Source organism: Barbus barbus, assembly GCF_936440315.1.
Source record: "Barbus barbus genome assembly, chromosome: 20".
In the NCBI taxonomy this organism is placed as follows: domain Eukaryota; kingdom Metazoa; phylum Chordata; class Actinopteri; order Cypriniformes; family Cyprinidae; genus Barbus; species Barbus barbus.
In genome coordinates, this window is record NC_136748.1 from 25,697,003 (window position 1) to 25,715,508 (window position 18,506).

The 18,506-nt window shown below is 37.4% G+C and overlaps 1 protein-coding gene and 1 pseudogene across 2 annotated transcripts in view; both read left to right on the plus strand.

The window, feature by feature from the left end:
* Positions 1-9,123, plus strand: part of LOC306886408 (EMILIN-1-A-like) — a 28,838-nt gene extending 19,715 nt beyond the window's left edge. Inside the window, exons 3-8 of the mRNA XM_079443490.1 lie at positions 1,878-2,089; positions 3,075-5,213; positions 5,606-5,722; positions 6,060-6,077; positions 6,442-6,576; positions 6,689-9,123. Coding sequence (XP_079299616.1) covers positions 1,878-2,089; positions 3,075-5,213; positions 5,606-5,722; positions 6,060-6,077; positions 6,442-6,576; positions 6,689-7,011 — 2,944 coding nt within the window. The 3' untranslated portion in view covers positions 7,012-9,123. The remainder of the gene's footprint in view (positions 1-1,877; positions 2,090-3,074; positions 5,214-5,605; positions 5,723-6,059; positions 6,078-6,441; positions 6,577-6,688) is intronic.
* LOC306886764 (ankyrin repeat and EF-hand domain-containing protein 1-like) lies at positions 7,998-17,962 on the plus strand (annotated as a pseudogene). The gene is made up of 5 exons: positions 7,998-8,082; positions 14,534-15,370; positions 15,463-15,689; positions 16,249-16,376; positions 17,834-17,962. The product of its transcript is annotated as an ankyrin repeat and EF-hand domain-containing protein 1-like (transcript).
* The last annotated feature ends 544 nt before the right edge of the window (positions 17,963-18,506 follow it).

Sequence of the window (18,506 nt, forward strand, 5' to 3'; positions counted from 1 at the left end):
ATTAAGTACAGAGCTTACAAACACTATCTTAGTAGTCACCAAGTCTCTAATGTGGACTTCATGTTCCAATTTAAGAACGTACGATTACGAACGACTGGTGCAACCCAACCGTAATGTTTACACAAACTGAATGATGAATGATGTAACTTGCTAACATAGGCAGCACAATAAACAGTCTGTTTTTGCTTGTGGCATGAAATAGGCCCCAAAGTTGTGTACCATTTGCTGTATGTTATTTAGCTTAATGCTTGTTGTATATTACTTTACCATGTCACCTACATCCATATTATGTATCTGTTTGTTAATATAAACATGCACCTATCAGACTTCAAATCAGTCAGAGCATTTGAGCTAAAAGCAAGTCTGCTTTTCTGGCCTTTATTTAGTGCACTCTAAATAAGTGGAACCATTATGTACTACATCAACTAACTTTAGCCAGGAAACAGATGTTGAAAGCTAACATATCATCATAACATTCATAGACACTAGAATATATACCACATCACATTTTACTGGAATTATGAGTCATTAAAGTCTAAGACATACTAAAAAGATTGTGTTTACAAAGTAAACCTAATATCAACAAATGGAGATAAACAGAATGTAGTTTGAGGATGCCAGGATTAGTAAGTGTGTGCAATTGTGAGGTGGTTTCCAGTTGCTGGAAACGTATTGAACTCCAGCTGGAAAAGCTTAATCCAACTCCTTTAGATTCAGCACACACACACACACACCATGTATGGAATGAGGTGGCACGCCATTCCAAGCTCTACAACCAGCGCGCCACAGGAATCAGGCTTAAAACCTACTAAAATACCACCACTTATTTTTACACTCACCCAGTAGAGTATGGTGACCCCTTTTCCCCCCTCTTTTTCTTCTCACGGGGGTCATGGAACAAACAGAGCGTGAAGACAAGAATTTGGTGGCTTAAGAGCTGTAACCAGAAGTCCTGGGAAAAACAATAAATGCTGAAATTTTCCTATTCCACCTTTTAATGGTGCTGATGTACAGGTTCAAGGCTAACCGTGATGTTTTATTATATGTATTTGTTTATTTGAATGATACCGTGAACTTGAGACCTAGACTACTGGTCAGAATTACAACATAAATAAAATGGCTCTGATGAGATGGTCTTATACCACAGTTCTCTCTTAAAAATGTTTTTCAAAACCCTTAACCATAAGTATTAAACTTCAGCAGGTAGATTTATGGTTTCTGGATGATAAAACATAATAAAAGATCCGATTGAATGCCATATCTAAGGACTGTTTCTACCATAATCCATCCTTTCATTAAACAAGAGTTTATACAGCTGGCCAGCATATGTCTGTGAGGCAACTAGCAAAAGTCATATGAATGTGCTGAGAATTAATTTTGAAACGTTAATGGTATGTCTTTCTCCATTCTTAGACCAAAAACTCAGTTCAGCAATCCAGCCTTTGTTTTTTGAAGTGTATGTCGGCATGTGTGGGTCTCGCTCTGACAGCGATGAGCAGAAACTAATTTGTTGATTAGAGAGTGTTGCAACACAACATTGTTCCCAGAAGGGATCAGTTTGATTAAAGTGAGAGGCTGTTTAATGTGGAATATATTAGACAATATACAGAATGGTGAATTGTAAGGTAATGCATGTACCAGGCCTGGATAGCTTTTGTTGTTTTAGATTGTATTGAGTGATTGTATTTTTTGTAGTTTGTATCAGCATATAATTTGTATTGTATTGTTTGTTTGTTTCTCAGTCCCATGTATTTCACAATTTAAAATAAACATTGCAAGTTAGAAAATACTTGGCAAGATCGGCAAGATTTATTGCAACAGTGTCCAAACTAGGAAATTTCAAGCTTTATCTCAAATGGTTTTCGTGTGTTTTATAGGTACAGGACCTATATGAAGCCCAGATACAAGGTGGCTTACAAAATGGTAACAGAAATGGAGTGGAAGTGTTGCCATGGATACAGTGGAGAAGACTGTAATGATGGACCAAACGGGGGATCTGATACTCAGATCTCAACAAGCAGACCTTGGCCTAGACCACAACCAGGACAAACTGGAACTAATACCGGTCATGGACAGAGCGGAGGGAATGGTAAGCCAATGTGCTGCAAATCTTCTCAAACAAATTTTAACAATATGTTGCACCAAAAAGTCTCTCGCTGACTGTTTTTCATTTTGGAGGATACCAAAACCCATTGGTTATATTTGGACATCTTTGTTGGCTGTAGTTGCTCACACAGTTGTCTAACAATGTCTGGCCTTGTTGATGTTCTCGATACTTCAATATCTGCATCTTTAAAGCACTGTTAAACATCCAAATATAACTGAGGCTTTATAGAAATCCTCTGAAATATTAAAACTGGCCACTGGAGCAATGTTTTTTTGCTCCAGTGATTGTCAGAGTTGACAAGACTGTGAAAATCTGTGTCTGCCAATCTATTGCTAATCTTTAATTAGCTACTGACTAAAATTCTGTCAGTAATTAATCACCCTCATGTCATTTCAAACCCGTAAGACCTTCATTCATCTTCGGAACACAAATTAAGATATTTTTGATGAAATCCGAGAGTTGTCTGACCCTGCATAGACAGCAACAGAACTACCATGTTCAAGGCACAGGAACATCAGTGTTCATGTGTCATCAGTGATTCAACCATAATTTTTTGAAGCTATGAGAATAATTTTTGTGCGCAATGTGCACATGCGTCGTAGTACTGTCATGAATGTTTGCCGAAGACTGACACAACAACAACAGTGATAATGAATAAAGTCATTATCTTTGTTTTCTTTGTGCACAAAGAGTATTCTCGTATCTTCAAAAATTAAGGTTGAACCACTGATGTCACATGGACTATTTTAGCGATGTCCTTACTACATTTCTGGGCCTTAAACATGGTAGTTGCATATCTATGCAGAGTCATAATGCTCTCGAATTTCATCACAAATATCTTAATTTGTGTTTCGAAGATGAACAAATGTCTTACGGATTTGGAACGACATGAGGGTGAGTAATTAATGACAGAATTTTTGCCTGAACTAGCCCTTTAAAATTACCATTGTGTTTGATCTTTGCCTAGGGAGAGGTGACAATGACAAGATGAAACAACTGGAGGACAAAATCCAGAAGTTGACCAAAGACCTAACTGACCTGCAGTCAACTCTGCGTGGCATGAATGAAAAGTTCCAAGAGGAAATGCGTAAACCAGGTTTTAATAGTGGCAAAACACCAGCTGATGCAGCCCAGCCTGAAATGAATGAGACCATTCATAACATTCAGACCAAGCTTGATCAGTTGGACAACCGTACTCAAGCTCATGACAAGACTCTAGTCAGCATCAATAACCACCTCGTGAATGGAAAGGGTGGAGGCAACGATCTAGACATAGGGGGAGTAGGAGGAAGCAGGTTCAACACCTTGAAGGAGGAAATCCTCAGAGAACTTGAACGTCGAGTGACTCTTTCCTGCTCTGCCTGTCAATCTGGAGTGGAAGACTTGAGACGGCAACAGCAACAAGATCGGGAAAGGATCTTGGCTCTGGAAAAGCAGATTAATGCCATGGACCAGCGTCACCGCCAGACCCTTGATGGTTTACGCCGAGACCTCAGCCGGTCTCAAGGCTGCTGCGACACTGTGACAAACCTCAGTAGACGACTTAATGACATGGACAGGAAGATAAGCTCAACGTCAGAGGCCTATGACAAGCTTCAGGATCGTCTGAATAGGGAACTAGGGGGAACTGGAGGCGGTGGAAATTTTGGTGGAGTAGGTGGACAAGGGCAAGTTCCTATAATGCCAGAAGACTTTTTCAATGATAATCTAAAAAACCTGGAGAGACGGCTCAACAACACTGTCCAGCAAGCAGAGGAAAACTGTGCTTATATGGAGACTAACATACGGGACTCATTCCAGCAGGAACTCAGAAGTCTTCGCAATGAATTCAATAATCGTATTCTTGACCAGGAATACAGGATTAATGACATGGACCTTGATATTGGACTTGTTAAAGAAACTGTGTTTGATCTTGATAAGCGCCTATCTCGGCTTGAGAATACAACATCCTTTATAGACAGGAGGTTAAGCGAATGCTCTGGATGCTCAGGCTCAAGTTCTGGGTCAAGTCCAACCGGTGGTAGTCCAAGCCCTGGCGAGACAGTGAAGTCTTTGGAGTGGAGAGTCGTTGCAAATGAAGATGAGATCAAGAGGTTTGACACACGACTCAAGGATCTCTCGGTGTCTGGTGATTCTCTTGAAGATAGGGTCATTAGCCTCAGCCATGATGTTCGCAAGATCAAAGCACTAACTGGAGACAATGGGGAACACTTCAACAGGATTGTCATGGAGATTGAGAACTGTAACGTGTGCAGCACAGTGGAAGATGACCTAAAGAAACTCAAGAACATCACAAACCATTCCATGGACAGATGGCAGAAGGAAATGAATTACATTAAAGGTAAAATTGACTCGGGCTGTGTGGACGTTTGCTCCGGTTTGCAGGACGAGATGGATCAGTTGAGAGAGGAAGTACAGAAATGCAGCGGTCAATGCAAGATCACCCTGAATACTCCTACAGGAACGGAATCAGGAACTGGTCACCTGGATGACCCACAGAAACCACTGGATGGACACAGTGTCATCAGCAGTAATACCGGTGACCTCAGGTCAATTCAGGGAGAACTGTCTGAAGTCATCTTAACCTTCAGCTCCATCAATGACACGCTAAAAGGTTTGGAGCATGTGGTCCAGAAACACGGCAGTGTTATCACCGACCTTGGAAATACCAAAGACAAAATAATTTCTGAAATTGACAAGATCCAGCAGGAAATGACAGAGCACATAGAGGATAGCAGGATACGCTTTGACAACGTCGACCGAGATGTACGCCGCTTTGGGAACAACTTTGTGGTCGAGATGGGTGACTGCAAGAGGACTGGCGATGGTCTGGATAAGAGGCTCTCTAAACTCGAAGTGGTTTGTGGTCGGCTTGACTCAGTCTCAGACAATCTCCAGAAGATCAAAGAAGGCCTGAACAAACACGTGTCTAGCCTGTGGAACTGTGTCAGTGGGCTAAACAACACAGTGATCTCACACAGCGGGTTCATTGAGATCCTCCAGAACACACATCTGGATGATATCCATGGCAAGATCAAGAGACTCAATTCCTCAATGGTCCACATCCTCAAGGAGTTCCAGAGCTTAACTGAGAACGACTTGACAGGTCTGACTTAAGTGCTTGAGTGAAAGTTTATGTTTTTAACTTACTAACATTGTAGCCTGTAAGAACACATTCTAAATGTCCAGCAACTATAACTAATAAAGCTCTTATATTTTAATGGATATCAGGGTTGTACACCATTCTTAACTGAAATGGATACTACTTGTTTTGATTCATAAAACATTTACTTTGTTGAATGTCTTTGAATTAAAATTCAGCTAGCCTCTCTTGCTGTCGTTCCAATTCAAGTTCCAATTTAACTTCCTCTGGGGTGTGCCCAATCAATTCAAATTCACACTTTCATTAGGAGATGATTTTTCAGTTCTAGAATTTGCCAAACTCTGATGTATATGAAAAGAGACAAACTCTTTTTATTACTTCTTTTCTGATTATAGGTTTACCTGGACCACCAGGTTCGCAAGGAGAAAGAGGGCTCCCAGGTCCACAGGGACCTCCAGGTAATGATGGACCACCAGGTATATCTGGCTTACCTGGGCCAAAAGGACCTCCTGGTGAGAAACCTTGTTTTTATTCATTCATTTTGTCATGTTGGTTAAAGTAATAGTGGAAATGTTCACCCAAAAATATTTTATCATTATTTACTTTGCTTTTTGGAGCTTGGCTTAGCATGGATAAAAAAAAACAAATACAAGATTGGAATGACATGAAGATGAGTAAATTTCAGAATGTCAATTGTAATTTTTGGGTAAACTACACATTTTGTATTATTTGACACTTGCCCCATATTTTAAAATCAGAATAAGAATGAATCAGAATGATTCATTTTGTATTATTTGACACTTGCCCCATATTTTAAAATGACTCACATTTTGCATTCTCCTATTATAGGTCTCAGAGGAGAGCGAGGTATGTATTTAATTTTATTTTAATTTTTTTAGCAGCCATATCTTAGTCAAACACTGAGGTTATGTTGATGTGTGCCAATGTCTGGAATGAAGGCAAGAATTCAGTGAGATATGTGTAAAGTGTCTGTTTGCATAAGAGTCAACATTTTTTCTGTCTTAAGTGTTGCAGCATGTGCTCAGTTGTTACTGGCCGTACTGGGTCAGTAGTTGAGCCAAAGGTCAGCAGCTGATAACTAAAACTGGTTGTGTAAAGCATGTCTATATTAGAATATAGGGATGAATTTAGAGTTAGGAACTGGTGATGTCAACAATAATAAAAAAAGGGCTTTTAAAAAAATTATAAACTGTTGTTATTCTCATTTCAGGTTTGGCCGGTGCAGATGCCAACATACCACGTCTTTCCTTTTCAGCAGCTCTCACAAACCCGATGGTTTCATCTGGAACGATCATTTTTGATAAGACCTTTGTAAATGAAGGAGGCTATTATAATCCACGAACAGGTAATCTTGGCACTGACTAGAAACAGTCTATTTGCATTTCTGCTTCCCAAAATAATGAGGAAAGATAGAGTCATGGAAAACTGTATCCATCTTTGTTTTCTCTTGAATACAGGCATCTTTACTGCACCACTAGATGGACGCTACTTCTTCAGCGCTATCTTGACTGGTCACAAAAATGAGAAGATTGAAGCCGTGCTCTCCAGGTCTAACTACGGCATGGCTCGGGTGGACTCAGCGGGTTACCAACCGGAAGGTTTAGAAAACAAACCCATGGCCGAGGCCAAACCAACACCAGGTTCTCTGGCTGTCTTCAACATCATTCTACCCCTTCAGGTGGGCGACACTGTCTGCATAGACCTGGTTATGGGCAAACTGGCCCATTCAGTGGAGCCTTTAACTATCTTCAGTGGGATGCTTCTATATGAAGATGTGTAGTGGTCTGATTAGCACTGAGACTAATCAGAACACCAGCAAAACGACAGGGCTAGAAAGAGACACTCTAAATGACACTTATCCACCTGGGATGCCGATGCACATGCTGTGCATTGATTTTCCTTCGGTATCGTTTCCAAATCTATGGATGTTGTTAGACCTCCTATGAACTCCTTGAACAGAGAATATAGTTTTAATTGGAGGAACTGTTGCCCTTGATATGTAATCCTAACTCGAATTTTGGAAAAGTGTTGTAACAAATACTACTGCAGGTTTGTGCGACCATTGTTGACAATGTTCTTATTGAGATATTTCCATTTTATATGAATCACAGGCATGAGTTATGAATAATCTCATGCACCGAAGATGACCTTGAGGTCTGTTCGACTTCCCATGTATGCCACTGCACGAAAAAGTACTCTTCTGCCAAAGAGCTTGACTCACAGTCAGGGTTATATAGGTTAGGCTGATGGCTGTGGAATTTTGGAGATTTGATGAAAGGAATTCATATTTTTGCTGTGAATGTTTAAATCCTGTGCTCCTTTTATGCTTTGAGTCAAGGGATGATCTTTAAAAGTACAGTATGTGCCTTCATTTTGATTCTTTCTATTTTTTATATTGCAAGTGCCAAGTTTTCCAGGAGTAACATCCTGCTCTTGCCAAAGACGCTTTACTTAATTAAATATGTGGTTGCTAGTTAATGATTTCAGGAAGCTTTCAATATATTATCCAACCTGCCAATCAGTGATGTACATCACTGCTTTCCATGCAAACTCTGCCTCTGGAAAAGAGATGAATGCAATGAAATCTTCGTTCCTCAGGCACACGGTTTCCACAGCAGCTTATCTAACCAACAAAAAAGGGCTTTTTGTACATGCATCATCCTGCATTTTGTGATCCCGTTGAAGCGTTTACTAAGACATCAGTTCTACTGGAGCGGAGGACCATTGCATTTCGCTCCATATTCATATTCCCAGCCTAAGCGCGCAATGGAGATTATTATCAAACAGAGTCTGTCCTTAATGTGGTTCAACAGAGTGCCTTTGAAGAATAACAACGCTGAGGATTCAGAGGGTGTCCTTCATCAACTGTTTCTTGCTGTGTGGTCTCGCTTGAATGTTTACTGTACGACAGCCCAAAGAATTTTGAACTACACGGCTTTTGCTTTTTCTTGTTTAAAACATGCTTGTGCAATTTCAAAGCAGGTTGAGAGAAAATATCGCTTTGTAACGCAATGAATTTTCAAACTTCGTATGGTCAAGAATGTTGAAAATGAAAGCTGCTATCTTTTATGTGCTGTGTTTCATTTATTATTTTTAGTTATAAAGAGATTCCCCAGCTCATAAAATAGAAGCTACGGCAGCAACGTAAGCATTAAAACATCTATTTACATGTAAAAGAGACCAGAGCTAAGATTTTATAATTCCCTCTCACGGTTTAACCTGTTACCTTGAATGTGTACATTGGCAACACGTGTGTTTCAAATAAAGATATTTAATTTTACACATTTTACTCTCTACTGAACTTAGTTTTATGGGGTTTTGTCAGGTATAGGATTACTGGAAGACATACCATTTAATTTAGCACCGGCATTGTTCAAAACACTAAGCAGACTATACTGTTCATTGTCTCAATGTTGTCTCAACATGGAAAAAGTCCATACTGGAGTTGCTGGCTCATTTGTCAAAGCAAAATGTGATTGAAAGCATGTTCTCAAATAGAAAATAGCTGCCGTTTCTGTTTTTAAAAATTATTTTTAGAGGCATGTGCACAGAAACGCTGTGATTAAGGAGAGGAGTGCACAATGCATTTAATTTTCCACGTCGCAAGCCAGAGAAGTCGTTTGGAGATTGGCTTGTGATTTAATGGAAACAAAAACATTTCTGGGTGTCCATCCATAGTCATATGGGTATTTAGTTTATGATGAATAATGCCTTCTACTTGTCAAGTCACTGGTGTCTAGACAAAATATTGGTAAGTGAACCTTCTGCCCTCTTTCTGATATGTGCCACCATTGGGAGTTTTCATGTTTTTGTTTTTTCCATTTCTTCATATTGTATTTCTGTATTGCTTTTACAACTTTAAGAACTCTAAATACAGTCAGTTGGGAAAATCAAATATCTGTTTTATTTTTTTCTTTTCTTTTATGAAGTCAGCAAGAAATGGCATTCACAACCCTTTTTACTTTTGTAATGAAACATATTTCCAAATAGTAAGTAAGTAAGTAATCTTTATTTATATAGCACCTTTCACAGACAAATGCCACAAAGTGCTTCACAACACAGATTAAAATCAGAAATTCCGTACAGTATAAATAAGGTCAAAACAACACAAAAATCATAACAATTAAACCGAATAGTCAATGTAATTAGGAAGAAACATTATTTTATCCATCAGGATTGGATTGGATCGTCCAAAGTGTGAAATGGAGATGAGCTGAACATGACATTTCAGTGGATTGAGAGGAAACAACATTGGCATGCACATTAGAGGAGGCTTTTTGATCAGGATGTGGAGACTGATGCCTAACTTCCCCCTTGAGAAGGGTTTTTTTTTTTTAATCCATTGTATACTACACAGCAACAACTAAGTCATGCATAACTTTCAACAACTACATAGCCTATGAATAATAAATAGCTATTTGGCTATTGGTTTCCTTGTCTTCTCAGATCATATTCATCATGTTCATATTTTCATGTTTGTGGCTGAAAAGGAAAGTTGGTTCTGTGGTACAGTAAGTTACATTTTGATGAAATATTATGAAGTCATTTTTTCTTTGGAATAATATGCACTGATTAATCTTTGCTCATGGGGTTAATTTCATGCTAAGTATGTTAAAAGTTGGAAAAGTAAGAACTACTCTACCTACAGTCCCCAAAATGACTTACATTTGTCAGTGATTGCTACAGATTTCTAGGCATGTGATACAGTATTTCCACAAATTTGAGAAAAGAGTGCATTTTACAGTATATCAAAAAAAAAAAAAAAAAAAGATTGTATACATAGGCTTAAAGAAATTCCATTTGTATAATTTTCCCCAAAGTAAATGTCAAACAGATATCGTCAGACAGATAGGGTGTCATTATTGCACATTGGGTGTGGTAAAAGAATCCGTGTAGTGCTGGCCAGCTGTGTCTAAATGGGATTGGGTGGGAAAATGTCACATATCCTGTTTATCTTTCATCTCTGTTCACTTATATTCAGCTGTCTTCCTCTGTCTCTTTTTCTCTGCATACAGTGCAAACACACAGGCCTGTGCTCCCTACTGCTGCAGAGATGCTTGCCAACACTTCAGTATCAATCAGGGAACAATATCCCTAAAGTCCTCTTCATAACTCATACGTATTATCAAAGCACTGTTGGATAGTATGCTCACAATGTTTTTTCTTCAATGCAGGTAAAAAGTATCTTCATCAAAGTTGCATTTATTTGATCAAAAGTACAATAAAAAAAAAAGAAAAAAAAAGAACTTAGATATTCATTTGGTGCTCTTATTAATAACAATTGTTTTTATTATCAATGTTGAAACCGGTTTTGCTGTTTAATACTTTGGTGAATAGAAAGTGAATAAAATTCAAAAGAACTGCATTTATTTGAAATAGAAATGTTTTGCCATCACAGGAATAAATTAATTACACTTTAAAGTATATTAAAATAAGAAAACAATTATTTTAAATGTTAATAATATGTCACAGTATTCATATTTTACTGTATTTGTGATCAAATAAATGCAATAATTAAAGACTTCTTTCAAAAATATTTATAAAAAATATTATTCCAAATATTTGACTGGTAATGTACAAAAAATCCGCAATTTTACTAGTTTTTTTCATACGGAAGTGAAGATTTGTAAGTTGTTTTCGTCAATTAATTTATTAATTCTAATACAGAAGAATATCGGTAGGCTAGACCATCATTATTTAGACTTTGTATCCTTTGCGTGTACTTTACAATGCTAGTTAAGTTTATCAGCATGCTTCATGTCTGTACTACATTCCAGCTGTGCACCTCTCCGCCATGTTCAGTGTAAAATTCCATCATATCCATGGACGCCGCATTTTTTGCCTGCAATCTGGCAGCCAAATGTGAGAGCATCCTGTAGGCTGCCTCCTGCAGAAAAGAGAGAGGAACCGGCTTGATTTATATCCACAACTTACAATAACCCCTTACTTATTTTTGTTTCAGAATCAGACATACATCCTTACCATTTGAAAGGGAATAGATCACAGAAGCATTGAACGTATCTCCTGCTCCAAGTGTGTCTACAAGCCTCTCAGGCGGGAATGCATCTGAATGGATGATTACACCATCGGGACCCATGGCATCCTCTCCCTTTTCCGCCCAGGCACAAATGAGGGTAGCTCTAGACACACAAGCAAACTCATCTAAACACACAGAACAGCTAATATTACAAAAGAACACACACTTAAGCAGTGATTATGAATAGACATGGCCAGAATTTTTGGATCACTAATGGCATCTAGTGGAGGTTTTACACCACTGACTCACCCCTTTCTCAGACGACCATAGAAACCCTTCAATGCAGCAGCGGCTGAGGTAAAAACCCAAAGTGCTGGGCCACATCCTTACTAACAAAGACCTGAGTGAAAGCAGCCACAGATAAACAGGCTGTGCAGTGTACAAACATGTCTCAAAGCTTATCAGCTGACCTGCAAATATAATCAGCACACTCACATTTCCCCAGAATTTAAATGCACTGCTCCTTTAAATCTTATGCTTCTTGCATGTTCATTTATTAAATATTTTGTTGAATGTATATTTATTATATATTATGACTTCAGCTCCCAGTTCAGTATTCACAGCTCTGTTTATTTAAAGATTTTTCAAAATCAAAGCAAAAAAAAGAAATATTTTTGGAATCCAGATTTAGTATGGACCTACTTAGTCATATATTTTAAAATATATTTCAAATTAGTCTTATTTAAATATAAATAATTTATATGATATATTTAATACAATAAAACAACAAACACAATAATATCGAGCAATATTATTACAATTAAAAATAAATGTTTTTAAATGTAATTTTTCCTGTGATCACAAAGCTGAAATTTAAACAATTTGAAATTTAAATCTTTTTTTAAATTATAAATGTCTTTACTGCCACTTCTGATCAATTTAATGCTTCCTTAAATAATCATGATAATAAAATAATAATCATAAAATAATCATACTGACCCCAAACTTTAGTTAGGGTAGTATATATACATTTATTATAATATATACATGTTAAATAAATGCAGTTTAGTTTTAGAGCAAAATACTCAACGGGAACCGCAAATAGTTTTTTTTTATAGAAAATATTAAAACTTTCTTAGATAAAGGTGGTGTAGTTTGAGCAGTGTTCCTGGATTTAAAGAAAGCCTTTGACACCGTTAATCATAGAATCCTTATGTCTAAGTTATCTTGTTTTAATTTCTCATTACATACACTTAACGGGGAAGTAGTGGCCTAATGGTTAGAGAGTCGGACTCGTAATACAAAGGTTGCGGGTTCGAGTCTCGGGCCGGCAGGGATTGTAGGTGGGGGGAGTGAATGTCCAGCGCTCTCTCCACCCTCAATACCACGACTGAGGTGCCCTTGAGCAAGGCACCGAACCCCCAACTGCTCCCCGGGCGCCGCAGCATAAATGGCTGCCCACTGCTCCGGGTGTGTGTTCACGGTGTGTGTGTGTTCACTGCTGTATGTGTGCACGTTGGATGGGTTAAATGCAGAGCACGAATTCCGAGTATGGGTCACCATACTTGGCAGTATGTCACTTCACTTAACTGGATAGAGTCAAAGCTATCAGATTTCAGTGTGTTAGAGTACAAAATCACCTGTCCAATGATTTAGGTTCATCAACTGGTGTTCCGCAAGGATCTATCTAGGTTCCAATGCTTTTTGCTATGTATATAAATATTTTCATCTTGCATGTCCAGGCATTAATATACAAATGTATGCGGATGATTCAGTAATTTATATACATGGTAATGGTCTGACACAAGTTGCAAATGAACTTACGAATTCTATGGTTAATGTGTCGGCATGGCTAAAAGATAATTGCTTACAACTAAATGTGTCCAAAACAGTATGTATGTTTTTCTCTAAGTCTAACAGTATTATTAAAGAGCCAGATGTTTACATGTCAGGGGTGAGGCTGCAGGTAGTGCCTCTATGTGAATATCTGGGAATACTGATTGATTCTAAACTTACATATAAAGCTCAAGTTAAAAAGGTTTTTAAGCAGGTTAAGTTTAATCTCTATAATTTTAAGTTTATTAGAGATTACATGTCATTAGAGGCAGCTAAGATGTATATGTATTCTCTGGTTATTTCTCACATGACTTACTGTTTAACCACCTGGTCTCAGGCGAGTTCAGTGACTCTAAAACCATTACAAAGTCCTTTTACAAATGTACACTTAAAGTCTTCGATAAGAAATCGGTACATTATCATCATTGTCCAATACTGAAAAAATATAATTTGTTAAGTTGGGAAAACATAGTTAAGTATGCAAATGTATGCTTGATGTACAAGATTATTTATGGTTTATTTTCTCCCCCTCTTGGTCAGTTAGTTCGTATTAGAACAACTGATTATCGCTCTACAAGAGGCGCATTAAGAGGAGACTGTATCATACCGCTTAGACAAAGTCATTTTAGTCAGTCTGCTTTTTCTGTCAAAGCTGCAAGAGAATGGAATACTATTCCGACAACTATAAGAGATCTAGACACATGTGCTTTATTTAGGGTTCAATTGAAGAATTGGTTAATTAGTACTCACACTGTAAAAAAAAAAAAAAAATTCAAAAAGTTGTTTCAACTTAAAATAATTTGTTACCCTGCTGACTTAATTTTAGTTTAGTCAACTTGAAATTTTAAGTAACTCAATGTTAATTTAAGGGACAACTGGAATATTTTACTTGACTAAACAAAACATTTTAAGTCAGCGGGGTAGCAAATTAGTTTTAGTTGAAATAACAATTTTATTTTTTTTCTTACAGTGATTACAGCAGTTAGCTACAGCCCCCAAATTCGGCATTCAAGGAGTGCAGGTATTTGCCCCAAACACAATGAAATAATTTACTTTTGTTAAACTTTGCTTGTTTTACTGTGGTTGAGTCTGCGTGTTGCTTGATGACACAATATTTCATAAATAGGCTTCTTACACTGTAAAAAGTGATAAGTTGATTTAACTTAAAAAAATTGAGGAAACTCGTTGCCTTAAAATTATTAAGTAACTAATAATAAAAAAAGTATTAGTTAAGTGAATTGTCAAGTTCACTTAACTTTTTTTTTTTTTATTATTTAATTAATAACTAAGGCAACGGGTTTTGTATTTCAATTTAATAGATTTTAATAAAAAAATCTATTAAATTGTAATAATATTTTTCAGTATGACTGTTTTTGTTGTATTTTGATCAAATACACAGCATTACTGAAAATTAGGAACTCCTAATAATCATGCATGTATATATAAAATGTACATAATACATAGTACCCTCTTTGGTCTACAACAACAGGATGTAATCCCAAACTAAAGAATCTGGAAGGTCAACTTCCAAGCCAAGTCGCCAAAAGCAATGGCTACAAGGCTGCCCTGAAGGAGCTCAATAAAGCAGAGAAAATGCATGTGAAGCTATCAGCGCATGATGCCGTAAACCCCAATGAACTCTGGGCCATCACCCTTCACGACTGGTCCTGTGAACATGAGACAACCTTGCGCAAAGCCTTTGAAACTGCTGAGGGACTCCACAAACCTGTTGAAAACGTTTCTATGGAGAATTTTGAGTCTTCCCTTCAAGCGCATCAAGCTCCTGTAAGTAATGAGAACCTGCAAAGGATCATCATGGAACATGACAAAAACCGTGAAAGTGTCGTCAACGTAAATTACTTTTTCAAAGGCCTCAAGTACCTCCAGAAGGCCTTTGTCATCTCATCCTACGCTCCGAAGTAGGCTAAGAAAGGAAAGGGTGGCAAGGAAAAGAAGAGTCAGAAGAAATCTGCCTCATCATTGCCCATATGTATAATGCCACCTGAGCAGATCTCGATAAGAGAGGAGAGTGGACTGCCTTACTACATGATCGAGAACTACCAGCGGTTCACTGACACCAACCGTTTCAACCCAGACTGGCCACCAGTTCACCCCATTAAGAATGATTCGGCTTGGTATATCAATGAGCCTGAAAACAACTATTCCAACATCCATTACTGTCTGAAGACTGGAGATCTAGAATCTAGAGCCTGGCATTTACCCAACAAGTGCCTGTAGATGTCAAAGATCAGTTCTTTAAGATGCCACTCATGACAGCGTGCAGCTGTGGCAACTACAAAGTAGCTAAATTCCTCATATCACTTAGGTAATGCTACTAAGAAAACTAAAGATTGTATATTATTGGAGGACCATTAGACTGTGCCATTTTAAAAACATTTTGTTTCTGTGACTCTGTAGGGCTGATGTCAATGCAGTTGACCAGTTTAACTGGACGCCCCTCCACCATGCTTGTCATGCAGGTCATATAGACATTACCATCATGCTGGTGCAATCTGGAGCCGTGGTGGATGCAGTGGCAATGAATGGAGCACCTCCACTCATGAGAGCTATTGAAAGCTGTCGATTCAGCTGTGTAGAGTATCTCATCAAAGCTGGAGCCAATGTCATGGCAAAAAACAAGAGAGGTGCTGGGTTTGATATTAAAATACCTCTGTTTCTACTATATTATATTATTTTTCTAAATTTTTGTGTCTGTAAATTAAGATTTTTAAGAATATTTGAAAGACGTCTCTTATGCTCACCAAGGATGCATTATTTTATTAAAAATACAGTAAAAATGGCAATATTGTGAAATGTTAATTTTTCTATTCTAATATATTTTAAATTATGTATATTTTATTAATATTTTTAATGTAAATATTTTTTAAATGTAATTTATTCCTGTGATAGGGAACAAATAATAATTTTCAGCAGCCTGTAATCTAGTCTTCAAAAATCTAATATGCTGATTTGGTGCTTAAGAAACATAATATTATTATCATAAATATTGAAAACAGTTGTGCTGCTTAATTTTGTGGAAAACGTGATACATTCTTTTCAGGATTCTTTGATGAATAGAAAGTTGAAAAAAATAGCCTTTATTTGAAATAGAAAACTTTTGTAACAGTAGTCTATGTTTGCATCTACTTTTGTATATTTAAATTTATTTATTTATTTCAAAAACAAATACTTACGTGTTCACAGACCAAAATTGCTTGGACATTGCTATAAATTATGGCGATGCGAGAATCATTGGTTTGCTCATGGCCAAATCCAGCAGAAAGGACAAAGAAAAACCAACTTTAAAAACAGCCTCTTCAGCACAAGAAAAGGTGAATGGGAAAAAAAGGCCTTTCTTTCTATAGCTATAGTTTGGATGTATAATGAGAGATAATATCATAGTTAAGAACCCAAAGTTCAAGATAAGAAGTGGCACCAACAAGTCTGACTTCAGCTTTGTTCCCAAAACCGTAAGAAATTAAAACATAGATAGAACCATCTTTGGGGAAACCATCTTACCAACAGTCCACAACACATTGAGAAGGAGAGGGGAACACTCTGACAAAAAGACGACTCTCAAGGACTTCATACACTTTAACAAGCGCATCCCAGAGCTGAATGGGATTGAGCGACTGCGGAGGAATAAATTAAATGTCTCTGTGCAATAACTGCTTTGCATTCAGAGCTACTATCTGTCTTTCATTTCTGACGAATTAGTCTTTCCCAGACTTGTTTGTCTTTTGTCATTTGAGAAAAAAAAAAGAAAGATAGTTAAAGGACCACAGAAAAAAAAAAAACCCTTTTCTTGACAGTGGATAAAAATAACCTTTCATAATTAGTCATTGAGATGCACCTTAGTGTGCTGCCATTTGGGATACTGCTATGCAAACCCCTGACTGAGAGCACCACCTGCTCTATGAGCCTTTTTCCTTTACGCTTCTCCTGTGACTTTGGCTCTAACCACCAACCCCCACTGAACACAGGAAAAGGAGATGACAGTCCCATGTTTCAAGGAAACACATTAATCATTGTAAGTGATTGTGTCATTCTGATTGAAATATGCATGATTTAAACCTTCACATTGGCCAGTAGAGGGCAGTCAGACACAATAATGTATAATTTTATGCTTAATTTTAAATGGGGACAACAATTTGGTTGACAAGAAGACATGAATAATAGGTCTGCTTATGTATTTAAAGATTTACATGAGGATTTTGTCTGGGTGTGAATGAGAATGAGTCAATAAATATACAGATTATATCCAGTTTATATATACAGAATGAGTCAATAAATCATAATAACGCTTGCTCCAGTGAAAAGTTTTTTTTTTTTAAATATATATTTGTTTAGAGACGTTTTGGTCGTTTGTTGCTTATAAACAGTGTTTGATTTGTGCATATTTCTCTTCTGATTAAATATCCAATATTAGTGATATTAATATTATGGACTGGAGTGGTGTGGATTACTTGCGGATGATTGCTGTTTGGACTTTCATTCTGACGGCAACCATTCACTGTATAAGATCCACTGGTGAGAAAGGGATGTAATGCTAAATTTCTCCAAATCCGTTCCAAATTGAAACAAATCCATCTATTTTTTTGGATGGCCTGAAGGTAAGTAAATTTTAACCAAATCTTTCTTTTTGGATGAACTATTTCTTTTACAAGACCCTAAAAACTAAACGGCACACTCTATGTCTAAAATGTAGTTTTAAGTGCTGTTCATCTCCATTGAATGTAAATTCTGCAAAGCTCAATAGAAATTCAGAACACCTGCACATTGGTCCCAGGCTCTGACTCGGCACATTCACATGAAAGCAGACACAGTGGAGTCAGCTGGAACTCTATCTGTCATTCCATACTGTGCCACCGGATGTGATGATGTTCAAGTGGCCGTTGCAGAAAGGACAAGACACTGAAGATATCAATTCTTCTGCACTAGAGACAGAAGCAGGGCAATCAATAGACAAGTAGGTTTCGATATGAAATAATTCAGTCATACACCAGGACTGTTTAATAAGCGCAAGGCCTTAAAAGGATGAGGAAATGATAATCGGCTCCAGTGCTGAAAGTAATTGCCTTGATGATGTGGCACTCACAGACACACTGACCTCAGCTCCTAATCTTTAGCTCTAAAGGAAAAAGGAAGAGGAGGGGGAAACGAGAAAGGTGTACCACAAATGAGGAGAGAGGAATATGTAGAAAATCAGATGAAGGTTATTCAAGAAAAGAAGTGTTATTGTATGACATTCTGTTTTTTTAGGACACTATTAGTTTTAAATAAACTGAACTGTATTTATAATTCCAACCTTGAAGGCCAGTTGCTCAAAACAGCATTCTAGTGACTCTAAAGAGAAACATCTACACTGTTAGAAAAATGGTACAAACTGTCAGTGAAGCAGTACTAAAGGTACAAAAGCTAAAAAAATACATCTTTTTGCCCCTAAATGGCACATTTTTACA